Raw genomic sequence first — 11,744 nt, 5'->3', positions numbered from 1 at the left:
AATGCTGGGGAGGAATGCTTGCTATGCTTCTGGATACAGAACTAAGCTCAACACAGAGGGATTACGCTCAAACTGCTCAAGTTTGTGGAAGGGCACTGATCGCATTGATAAACGAGGTCCTTGATCGTGCCAAGATTGAAGCCGGCAAGCTTGAGTTGGAGTCTGTACCTTTTGACATCCGGTCAATATTAGATGATGTCCTCTCTCTGTTTTCTGAAAAATCGAGGAACAAAGGTATCGAGGTAAGTTTGTGTCTGAAAGAAAAACATCTTTTTTTATTTGTTTCCATTCGCATGGGAAGATCAGTTTTTCAGGAAAATGCTGCAGCTTTTCTACTGAAAAGCTATATGTCGGTTCATTTTCGCGGTGCCAAACTTGATTTGTTGCTTGTTATTATCCGGTTTGCAGCTAGCGGTGTTTGTTTCCGATAAGGTACCAGAGATAGTAATAGGAGATCCAGGGAGATTCAGACAGATAGTTACAAATCTTGTCGGAAATTCTGTGAAAGTAAGCATCTTTATCAGTCTTTTTTTTCTCCAACACTTTTTCATGTGATAATTTGTGAAAACTCGACTTGATTAAACAATCTTTTGACAGTTTACAGATAAAGGACATATCTTTGTCAAAGTTCATCTTGCTGAGCAATCTAAAGATGAAACCGACCTGACAATGGATAATACATTGAACGGAGGAGGATCAGAGGAAATGGCCGTTTCCTTCAATGGGTTGAAGTTTAAAACGCTGAGTGGTTATGAAGCGGCCGACGATAGGAACAGCTGGGATTCATTCAAACACTTAGTCTCCTGTGAGGAATCACAGTTCTACACTTCAGCAACTGCGAATGGAAGCATTTCAAATGACATTACGTTAATGGTCTCTATCGAAGACACGGGTATTGGAATTCCGTTATCTGCTCAAGGCTGTGTTTTCATGCCATTCATGCAAGCTGACAGCTCGACTTCAAGAACCTACGGTGGAACTGGGATTGGTCTGAGCATCAGTAAGTGTCTCGTCGAACTTATGCATGGTCAGATCAGTTTCATTAGCCGGCCGCAAGTAGGAAGCACCTTCTGGTTCACAGCTGTGTTTGAGAAGTGCAACAAAAACACGACCTGTGATTTGAAGAAATCTAATGTAGAAGATCTTCCCTCAAACTTTAGAGGATTGCGAGCTATAGTGGTTGATACAAAACCCGTCAGAGCTGCTGTGACCAGATACCATATGAAAAGACTTGGAATTCACGTCGATGTTATACCAAGTCTCAAAACCGCAATTACAACTGCGTGTGGAAGAAACGGTTCTCTTACATCTGGGTAAGTTGTTCTTTCTCTGTCATGACAAGGATTCGAGCAGTTTTCTTCATTTGATTTCTGGGGTCTCAATGGAAACAAATTGATTTTGTCTTGCAGAGTAATAAAACAGCCGGATTTGATTCTCGTGGAGAAGGATTCTTGGATTTCAAGTGAAGTTGGCTATTCAGACATTCGTCTGTTGGATCCAAGGCCAAACGGGCAGGCTCATAGGCCACCGAAACTCGCCCTTCTGGCCACAAACATCGGTAAGTTTGAGTTTGACAGAGCAAAGGCAACAGGGTTTGCGGATACGGTGATAATGAAGCCGTTGAGGGCAAGTATGATAGCGGCTTGTCTGCAGCAGATTCTTGAGCTGAGAAAGACGAGGCAGCCCGAAAAAGATTTGGCAGATGGGTCTCGGATGACACTCAAGAGCTTGCTCACTGGGAAGAAGATTCTGGTGGTGGATGACAACGGAGTGAACCGGAGAGTAGCCGCTGGGGCACTCAAGAAGTTCGGAGCCAACATTGAGTGCGCTGACAGCGGGAAATCTGCTTTGGCATTGCTTCAGATTCCTCACAAATTTGACGCATGCTTCATGGATATTCAAATGCCTGAGATGGACGGGTACTTCCTAATGACCTGAGTCACCTTTTCCAATCCATTTTGAGATATCGGGTTCTTGACCTGTTTGTTTTACAGATTTGAAGCCACCAGACAGATAAGGATGATGGAAAAGCAAGCGAATGAGCAGACAAAAGCGGAGTTGCATATGCCGATACTAGCTATGACTGCGGACGTGATCCACGCTACCTATGACGAGTGTCTGAAAAGCGGCATGGACGGTTATGTCTCGAAACCCTTCGAAGAGGAAAATCTCTACCAAGCCGTGGCGAAGTGCTTCAAAGCCAAACCCATCTCAGATTCGTAGAAAAAGAACGTTACAACATCTGTGGAAATAAAAGTAGGGCAGCAGAGTGAAGCGTCATCAACTGCCAGCCCCTGCAGATTTCCTCGGTCTTCAGACAGCATGGGCAAGGAAAATCATAGGAAAAGATCGATGAAGGGTTCGTTTATGGGTTTTCCACGAAGAGGATCTGTGTAATGTGATGAAGGGTTCGTGTATGGGTGTATATATAGGTTTGCTTCGAGCCAGAGATAGAGATTTTCCGGCGTGCATCTTCGGCCGTATGTTTGTTTTGTTCGTATGCTGATCCCTTGAAACAAAAAAGAAAAAGGATGGTGTTCTCGGTTTACTAACACGAAAACCGGTTATGTCGAACCGGAAAACGACCGGTAATATCTACGGACGGGATGACATGGCGTTTTAGGATATTATGACGAATATCAACGGCTTCGGGCATATGAAGATATCTGGACATGCATTTGACGTTTGGATAAATGACACATATCATATATATCAATATACATAGACAAATCATCATGCACCACGCATAAACAAATTATCATAATGTAATTATTCGAAACATCAATGTCCTCCTTATATTTTTATTTTATGTATCTTCATTTGTTTAGACCGTACGATGTCATCCAATCATTTGATCCCAATGCCACCGTCAGATTTGTTTTTATAATAAATATTTTATGGAAAGAAAAATAAAAGAGAAATATTCTGATGCATGTGACATTTTCCATTTAACAAAGCTTATACGGGAAATAAATAACAATTCCGGGTGAACTTTCATAATCACGTAATTATTTTCATTGGCACCGAAACAAGCAGTTATTTTCCACAAAAAGGAAAAAAATCTATAGAGAATAAATACATTCACAACCAGAAGAAAAATCCAAGATCTAATGAAAATAAAATCTAATTATTACTATGCATCATCACAGAAGGGAGGTTACAAAAATAGAGATCTCTCTTTGTAAAAAAAAAAAGAAATAGAGATCTCTCACTCACCCCATTCTGGCAAAAAAAATCAAGACCATATGATATACACGCAAATTATGGATTATTACTTAAATGTATTGTGGACCCTACCTTCTGCATGTGCCAACTGGATATGCCCCGATCGGGGGAGAGAGGAAAAAAATCAGACAGCACACGCAGACAAAATGACACATATACCCTCGTCTTGTCCTTCTTGTGTCTCTTCCCTCTCTCTCACTTGACGACTCTAATTTTTTCTGGTTCATCTGTCTTCCCTCACCCAAAAAAAAAAAAAACAAAGCAGAATAAAAAAGCTAGAGGTCTTTCTTTCCTCGATATCCGCCGCTTCAATCCCCTAATTATCTTCACTTTCTTTCGATCTCTTGTTGAAAAATCTGCTCACTTGAAGTTGAAGCATTTTCATCAATGCCCCCGTAAACCCTAGTGCAATTTCAGTGAAGCGGCTGCTTTGAGTGGGTTTCCTTCGCGTTCTCGCCGATTTTCTCGAGAATTCCCCAGGGAAGATGAAGAATTCCCATCTGGGTATTCTCTCTTTTCTCGTCTCTGTGCTGGGTCTCGCTGATTTCTCCGTTTCGCAGTCCAGCCCCGATGCTTCCTCCATGCAAGCTCTCAAATCGAGTCTGAATCTCACCTCCTACGTCGATTGGTCCGACCCGAACCCGTGCAGATGGTTATCTGTTCAATGCGACAGCAGCAATCGGGTCACACGAATTCAGCTGAAGAGCAAAGGGATCCGTGGGACTCTTCCTCCCGATCTTAAGAATCTCACTTCCCTAACTGTTCTCGAGTTCTTCGCAAATCAGTTGTGGGGTCCGGTTCCGGATCTTTCGGGTCTGTCGCAGTTGCAGAGGCTGAACCTTCGCGACAACCAGTTCACTTCGGTCCCTAATAATCTCTTCGCAGGTATGACGATGCTGCAGGAAGTGTATCTCGACAATAACCCGTTATCTTCGTCAGTAATTCCCGATAGCATTAAGGACGCGACGTCTCTGCGAGTGTTTTCCTTTATCAATTGCAACATTTATGGGAAAATCCCAGAATTTTTCGGCGGCCAAACACTTCCCAATTTGGTGAAACTCCGTTTATCTTACAATAAGCTCGAGAGCGAATTGCCAATGAGTTTTGCGGGCTCGTCGATCCAGTCTCTCTGGCTGAATGGACAACAAAGCACGGGGAAGCTAAACGGTTCGATCTCAATTTTGCAGAACATGACTGCGTTAAATGAGGTTTGGTTGCATGGAAACCAATTCTCTGGCTCGATCCCTGATCTCTCCGGTCTCCAGACTCTAAGGGACTTCAGTGTAAGGGACAACCAACTCACCGGTATTGTTCCTCAGAGCCTCGTTGAATTACCTATGCTTCGTACTGTGAACTTAACCAATAATATGCTCCAAGGGCGAGCTCCGATGTTTGCCAAGGGTGTTCAAGTTGATATGGCCCCCCGCATGAATAGTTTCTGTTCGGATGATCCTAGTGTTGCCTGTGATCCCCAAGTTGATATTCTGCTGTCTATAGTCGAGGCATTTGGCTATCCAGCGAGGTTTGCGTCTAGTTGGAAAGGGAATAATCCGTGTGATACTAATAATCTCTGGGATGGGATTTCTTGTATGGGAAGTAACGTCACGACGATCGTTTTCAAGAGCCGGGGTCTCTCAGGAACAATATCCCCGAATTTTGCGAAGCTTACTTCATTGGTAACCATCAATCTTGCTGATAACGCACTCACGGGTTCTATCCCGACTGAACTTGCTGCATTGTCTAAGCTCATTAAGCTTGATGTGTCAAACAACCATCTTTCCGGCAAAGTACCAAAGTTTAGGGATGGTGTGGTTTTTCTGAGTGAAGGGAACACAAACTTGGGAAAGGACCTGGCCCCCGGTCTTCCCCCCTCGGGAACACCTTCCAGTAGCAAAGGTTCTGGAAATGGTGGCAGGGACGGTTCTGGAAATGGTGGCAGAGAAGGTTCTGGAAGTGGAAATGCTGGGGAAGATTCTTCTGAGAAATCTACCAGTGTCAAGATTATTGGTTCTGTTGTTGGGGCCGTTGGTGCATTGGGCCTGGTTGGATTGGGCGTTTGCATATACGCCACGAAACGGAAACGGCCAGCTAGAGTTCAGAGTCCTACCCACATGGTGATACATCCCCCATACTCAGGTGACCAACCTGCCGTGAAGCTCACTGTTGCAGCTTCCAGTGTTAACGATTGGGGGAGCGAGAGCTGTTACAGTCATATGAGTAACGGGGCAAGCGACGTCCGTGTTGTGGAGGCTGGTAATATGGTTATATCGATCCAGGTCCTGAGGGACGTGACAAACAACTTCAGCGATGAGAACATTCTCGGGCAAGGTGGGTTTGGGACAGTCTACATGGGTGAACTTCATGACGGAACAAAGATAGCCGTGAAAAGAATGGAGTCGTCGGTTGTGAGTGACAAGGGTCTGGGCGAGTTCAAGTCTGAGATCGCCGTCCTGACCAAAGTGAGACACCGTCACCTGGTTGGGCTACTCGGGTACTGCCTCGATGGGAATGAGAGGCTTCTTGTCTATGAGTACATGCCTCAGGGGACTCTCAGCCAGCATTTGTTCCATTGGAAGGAAGAAGGGCTTAAACCGCTTGAATGGACGAGAAGATTATCGATCGCATTGGATGTGGCCAGAGGAGTTGAATATCTGCATACTCTTGCTCACCAGAGCTTCATACATAGGGATCTAAAGCCGTCTAACATTCTTCTGGGCGATGATATGCGTGCCAAAGTTTCCGACTTTGGGTTAGTTCGTCTTGCCCCTGATGGCAAGCATTCCATTGAGACTCGACTTGCTGGAACTTTCGGATATCTTGCCCCCGAATATGCAGGTTTGTTTTGTCCTTCATGAAAATAGCATGTGTGAGATTTCATGAAAAGCTGTGGTTTTTCCTTCCATGTTAATAATGTGAATCTCGGGTTTTTCTCGAATCCCAGAAATCATTTGGTCTTGATTTGATTCGAGTTCTTGAGTAACTAAGTCAAGTCATTCGATCAAACCAATGTCTTTAGGGGTGTTTTGATTGTTGGAAAGTGGCAGTGACGAATTTAATCTCCTGATTTTATTTGGCAGTGACGGGAAGAGTAACGACGAAAGTTGATATCTTCAGCTTCGGGGTCATACTAATGGAACTCATCACAGGCCGAAGGGCACTGGACGAGACACAGCCGGAAGACAGCATGCATCTGGTCACTTGGTTCCGCAGGATTCACCATGGCAAAGACCAAGACGCCTTCAAGAACGCAGTTGACATCACCATCCACCTTGATGACGACACCCTCTCCAGCGTAGGCAAGGTCTCTGAGCTGGCCGGCCACTGCTGCGCCCGCGAGCCGTACCAGCGTCCGGACATGGGTCACATAGTCAATGTCCTCTCCTCTCTCGTGGAACAGTGGAAGCCATCGGAACCTGACCCCGACGACCTGGGCGGAATCGACTACGACATGCCATTGCCGCAGGTGGTGAAGAAGTGGAAAGCCTTCGAAGGGCTTAGCAATTTGGAGGATTCAGGTTCGTCTTCCTCTGCTTGCGGAAGCAGCGACAATACTCAGACGAGTATCCCGACAAGGCCTTCTGGTTTCGCCGATTCGTTCACGTCCATTGATGGACGCTGAGGAAAGTTTCTAGAACATATGTTTCCGTTTTAGAATAAGACGGGATAATGTTTGTTTTATATAAAATTTAATATAATATAACATCGGATTCCTTTTTTTTGTAATGTTTCTTGAATCTTTCTAGGACATATGTTTCCGTTTAGAATAAGATGGGAGAATTGTTTTATACCAATATAATATAATATCGGATTCTTTTCTTTTTATGCTTCTTCGGTTGTGTTGACTCTTTTCTTCTTGCTATGTTGTGCAACATCAACTTTCTTTTTTTTTTTTTTTTTGCATAATAAATCATAACATATGGCCGATTAAGTTAAGCGGTCAATTTCTTCTCAACAAAATGGTGAACTACAATATTCGAACATTCAATATATTGTTAACATTAACAAATGTGTGAACTATTGGCCAACAAATCACTAAATAGTTAAGTTGTTTTTTAAAGGTTAATGGTATTTATCTAGTGTGTATGTAATGGAGCGATACGGAATCCGGACTGATGAACGCGCGCGCGAGAGAGAACGTCCAGGGAGGGGGTTTATCAGTAGTGTCACGTGACTGGAGTTTGTTAGCGCGTGAGGTGTCATGGCCTGTCGAGGCAAATTGACGGTTTTGCCCTTCCGGGCAAAAAATGCAGCTACATCGCCACCATCACGCGCCAAAAATGTAATCCTCGTTGTAGACTACATTGTCCTTCTCTTTTACAGGTATCATCACTCACAACAATAAGCATTAAATTTGTGAGTGAGCAAACCCATACATGGCAATGTGAGCGAATTACATGGAGAAAAAAACACAAAAATAATAAAAAAAATAAAAGTTTTCTTGGTGTCCTATTCCCGTATCTACGTAAAAAGAATTCTTGTATCTATATGAATTTCTTTTTATTTACCTCTGTGATTGTGAATGGGAAGTGCTGATACGGGGAATATATACACATTTCCCCAATTTCTTTGTCACCTGTGTCCGTTTGCAAGTGTCGTATACTGCAGCCTGTCTTACGGATTGCCTTAGTGTCCAAGCAACCACTCCAGGCTCTATAAAACAGAATCCATTGTAACTATGATTCTTGCATTTAGTGAAAATTTTAAGGCAGCAAGTTCTTTTTAAGTACCTTAACGCATTCCGGCAGATCGTTATCTTTTGTTATAACATGAACCTGTAGATGCATTTACTCGAAATCAGTATGGCTTTGCAGGAGATGACTCCTTGCAATTCGAAATTGTGCATCTTTCTGCTTTACCTCAATTACTCTCTGGTAGGCTGTGAACTCGTTGTTCTCTATGCAAGCCAGGATGACGACTCCGGCTGCAACTGTGGAGGGCCAGTAACAGAGCTGAGTGTGATCCGAGAGTGCCATCACGGCTAAGTATTTGGCCCTCTTTTCCACGTTTGGACTGGCTCTTGCGGCTTTGATATAGAACCTAAGAGAGAGTACAATCGTTAACATAAGCTTCGCTGTTGAATTACTGCGTGGAACAAGAGCATAAGAGCTGTTGCTTACCATAAGAAGTTGTAGATGGTGGGTGAGAGGCATCTGAAATTCAGGACTTCTTGCACCAGCCACTCCATGGCCACCACTTCACATCTTCTGAACTTTTGTTTCTGGATGTAGAAGTTCCTTTGTCGCACACTTAATAGATGAAGATGAGGTGAAAGTGAAATTTCTACGTGTCAACATGATTTTCACTAAAGTTTGCACGCATTAGAATTCACTTCCGACACACAGCACATTGGAGCTTTCGGAACCGGTTTGAGTTTGATTTCTTTATCAATGATTGGGGAGCAGGACTGATTTGGCAAGTGCTACCTGGTTTTGGGAGTTGTTTGTTTCCTTCCAAATTGGATCGTATTGAGAAACTCTAAGGCCACAACACATATGGAAGGAGATGTTGTACCTGTTGTAGGGCTGATTTTCCTCGAGTCTGGTGGCCAGTGTGAGACAGGATATTCCGACAATGATTAGACTCCTTTCACTTTTGAAAGATCCTTTGCTCAGGAAACGATCGAGGAGGCTAACTCCCAGGAACATTGTCTCTTGCTCAAGCTCCATTTCAGTACTTTGCTGCTTATTTAAGGAGAGGATAATAAACAAGAAAGATAAAGATGTCTGGATGATTTATAAACCCTATGATGTATAATGATGAACAGATTAGGTTATTATGCATCCTTATAGTTACATGAATAAGCTCGTTTTTTATAAACCTTATGATGTATAATGATGAACAGATTAGGTTATTATGCATCCTTATAGTTACATGAACAAGCTCGCAAAAACGGTAGTCTTAATGGACAGTTTTATGTGATCAGCTATCACGAAAGGGTTGGCAAGGGTACAATGCTGAACCTAGTGGTACATTTCCCTAGACACCCTCTCCAGCGTAGGCAAGGTCTCTGAGCTGGCCGGCCACTGCTGCGCCCGCGAGCCGTACCAGCGTCCGGACATGGGTCACATAGTCAATGTCCTCTCCTCTCTCGTGGAACAGTGGAAGCCATCGGAACCTGACCCCGACGACCTGGGCGGAATCGACTACGACATGCCATTGCCGCAGGGGGTGAAGAAGTGGAAAGCCTTCGAAGGGCTTAGCAATTTGGAGGATTCAGGTTCGTCTTCCTCTGCTTGCGGAAGCAGCGACAATACTCAGACGAGTATCCCGACAAGGCCTTCTGGTTTCGCCGATTCGTTCACGTCCATTGATGGACGCTGAGGAAAGTTTCTAGAACATATGTTTCCGTTTTAGAATAAGACGGGATAATGTTTGTTTTATATAAAATTTAATATAATATAACATCGGATTCCTTTTTTTTGTAATGTTTCTTGAAGAGAGAAGGAACAGTCAAATTCACTCCATAGTAGGGCTTCAGAGACAGATTAGGAAGCAGTGCCACGGATTAAGTTTCAGCTCAATCTATATGCAGATTGAGAGTGAAATCCAAACATGCAACCACATTGAATTATTCTAACCACTCGCAATGTTCCGACAGAAATGAAGTTAATAAAAAAAGTTAAATGAAATTTATAAACTTACTTCAGGATGAATTTCCAAGTTGTCCTGCAGGCAATAAGGTTTCGCATCGTTCGGAATTGTGGATCTCCAGAATTGCTCTTTGAAGTCTAGGAATAAAGAGCGAGTCTCTGAAGGAGGAGAATCACAGCCTGATTTCTCTGAGAACTGACTCCCGGAGTCGAAGAAAATTGACGGAGTGTAGTCCGATGAATCAAGGTCCGAATACTCCGGAAATATCTCAGAATGCAGCTCCGAAATCGCATTTTCAGAATGCTCCGACACCTCTTCGCCAGAGAATTGCTCCGTACAAGCGAGATCCGATACGCATCCAGTGATTTCGACCCTCTGGTTCGGCTCGTTGGCCAATTTGGCTCCGAGAGTGAATTCGGCTTCGTTAACAAAGCTGTTCGGAATAGAGATTTCAGAGAGTTCGACTCCTTCGGCACCTGCTCCATCTGTTACGCTCCCGAATTTTGAACCAGAGCAGTCTTCCGCTCCTGAAGCGACGGAAACAACATCGCTCTCCTTATTCTCCGACGAGAAGTTAAAATTCCTACCGTCGGAGACATGCTCAGCGAAGGTAACGTCCGATCGCGTAAACGAGACTTCGTCGTTCTCGTTACTCACTAATGCTTTCACATCTTCACCTTCATCCTTCGTCTTCAAACTCGTTAACACGAGACCAGCACCGGAATTCGATTCGACACAAGAATATTCACTCACTTCGACCTCCCCTCTCTCCCTTTCCCTCTTGAGCTTCGAAAACGATCTGGTGATCCTCCGAAAACTGGGATCACCGATCGTCCCCTTCACATCAGTCCTCGGTTCAGAAACTTGAACTTCACGAATGCGTCTCTTCCTCGGAATTGAGCTCTTCTCAACTCTGCTCGAACCGCAAGACACGTTGTCATCGACATCGAGGTAAGAGCCGAAGCTTGAACCAATAGAAGCAGCGGAGACTCCTCCGTCCCGGCGTGGAAGAGCAGAGTGGACAATCACCGGAGAAATCTGAGCTCTCTTCCGGCGAGAACGCGTCGACCGGAGCTTCTTCCTCGACGCTCTCTCCTTTGTTTTCCCCATTTCTCCGAATCCGAATTCAAATTTTGAAAAATGGAAGTTCGTTCTTGGTTGGTTAGAGAGAGGGAGAGTGCGGTTATGGAAGTTGAGAGCGAGCGAAGGGTGGTGGGAGAGGTTCTTATACCCTGCGGGTTGGCCCACGGGACCATCTTTTTCATTCCATTTTTGTAGGCGACACTTGTGAACGCTAACGTTGTTTGGCGATTGTGTAGGCGTTTGTCATTTGACTACAGTTGCGTTTAGCCTATATACACGGTCACCTACCTTAAGCGGACGACGCTCACTCTGACCCGAAACGCCACCGTTTTAAACATGTGAAGTCATTGCAATGATGAAAAAGTAGTACAATGTGAAGAGAATAATTGATAATCATCAAACGTTGTGCGCTCTAAATATGCAAGGATATAAACAGATTTAGATAAAAACATATCAATGCATGTAAACCAAAAAATTTAATCCGCATGGATTTCTTTACAATCTGGTACAGACGATGAAACGTGCATACGAAAACATATTTCCTCGTATATGAAAAAAAAAAATGAGATTTATTTCCAGATATCATCGTATTTACCTCCCAGATTAGTTGACCCACCTGATGTCCGTAACACCAATAAATAGCGAGTCTTTTACCACTACGCTTGTTCACCACAGGGAGAGTCCAAAAAAAAAAAGCATCATGAGAAATCCTTCGCTACTGATTTTCTTCTCTCTGAGTCTTTTCATAGCCCTTGGTAAACTCGATCAATCCTCTGATTATTTTTTGTCATTCAGTTGTATGATTGTATCATTATGGGGTGGTGGTGTTTAAAAATGGTAGGAAG

The 11,744-nt window shown here is 43.9% G+C and overlaps 3 protein-coding genes across 3 annotated transcripts in view; 2 read left to right on the top strand and 1 right to left on the bottom strand.

Annotated features, from left to right (window-relative positions):
- Window positions 1-2,598, top strand: part of LOC104805094 (histidine kinase 4) — a 6,401-nt gene extending 3,803 nt beyond the window's left edge. The window contains exons 7-11 of the mRNA XM_010529514.2: window positions 13-242; window positions 409-507; window positions 598-1,313; window positions 1,410-1,919; window positions 1,995-2,598. Coding sequence (XP_010527816.1) covers window positions 13-242; window positions 409-507; window positions 598-1,313; window positions 1,410-1,919; window positions 1,995-2,223 — 1,784 coding nt within the window. The 3' untranslated portion in view covers window positions 2,224-2,598. The remainder of the gene's footprint in view (window positions 1-12; window positions 243-408; window positions 508-597; window positions 1,314-1,409; window positions 1,920-1,994) is intronic.
- Window positions 2,599-3,433: 835 nt separating this feature from the next.
- Window positions 3,434-7,010, top strand: LOC104805093 (receptor-like kinase TMK3). The gene is made up of 2 exons (XM_010529513.2): window positions 3,434-6,060; window positions 6,303-7,010. The coding sequence occupies exons 1-2, from the start codon at window positions 3,711-3,713 to the stop codon at window positions 6,842-6,844; spliced, it is 2,892 nt and encodes a 963-aa protein (XP_010527815.1). The 5' UTR covers window positions 3,434-3,710; the 3' UTR covers window positions 6,845-7,010.
- Window positions 7,011-7,848: 838 nt separating this feature from the next.
- LOC104805940 (cyclin-SDS) lies at window positions 7,849-10,926 on the bottom strand. Its single transcript, XM_010530659.1, has 6 exons — window positions 9,868-10,926; window positions 8,737-8,903; window positions 8,343-8,471; window positions 8,082-8,262; window positions 7,953-7,997; window positions 7,849-7,875 (listed from the first exon to the last, which is right to left on the bottom strand). Exons 1-6 carry the CDS (start codon window positions 10,924-10,926, stop codon window positions 7,849-7,851), a joined length of 1,608 nt encoding a protein of 535 aa, XP_010528961.1.
- Between the last annotated feature and the right edge of the window lie 818 nt (window positions 10,927-11,744).

This window comes from Tarenaya hassleriana, unplaced genomic scaffold (genome assembly GCF_000463585.1).
Source record: "Tarenaya hassleriana unplaced genomic scaffold, ASM46358v1 Cleome11, whole genome shotgun sequence".
Lineage (NCBI taxonomy): Eukaryota > Viridiplantae > Streptophyta > Magnoliopsida > Brassicales > Cleomaceae > Tarenaya > Tarenaya hassleriana.
This window is presented reverse-complemented; position numbering and strand designations above follow the sequence as displayed.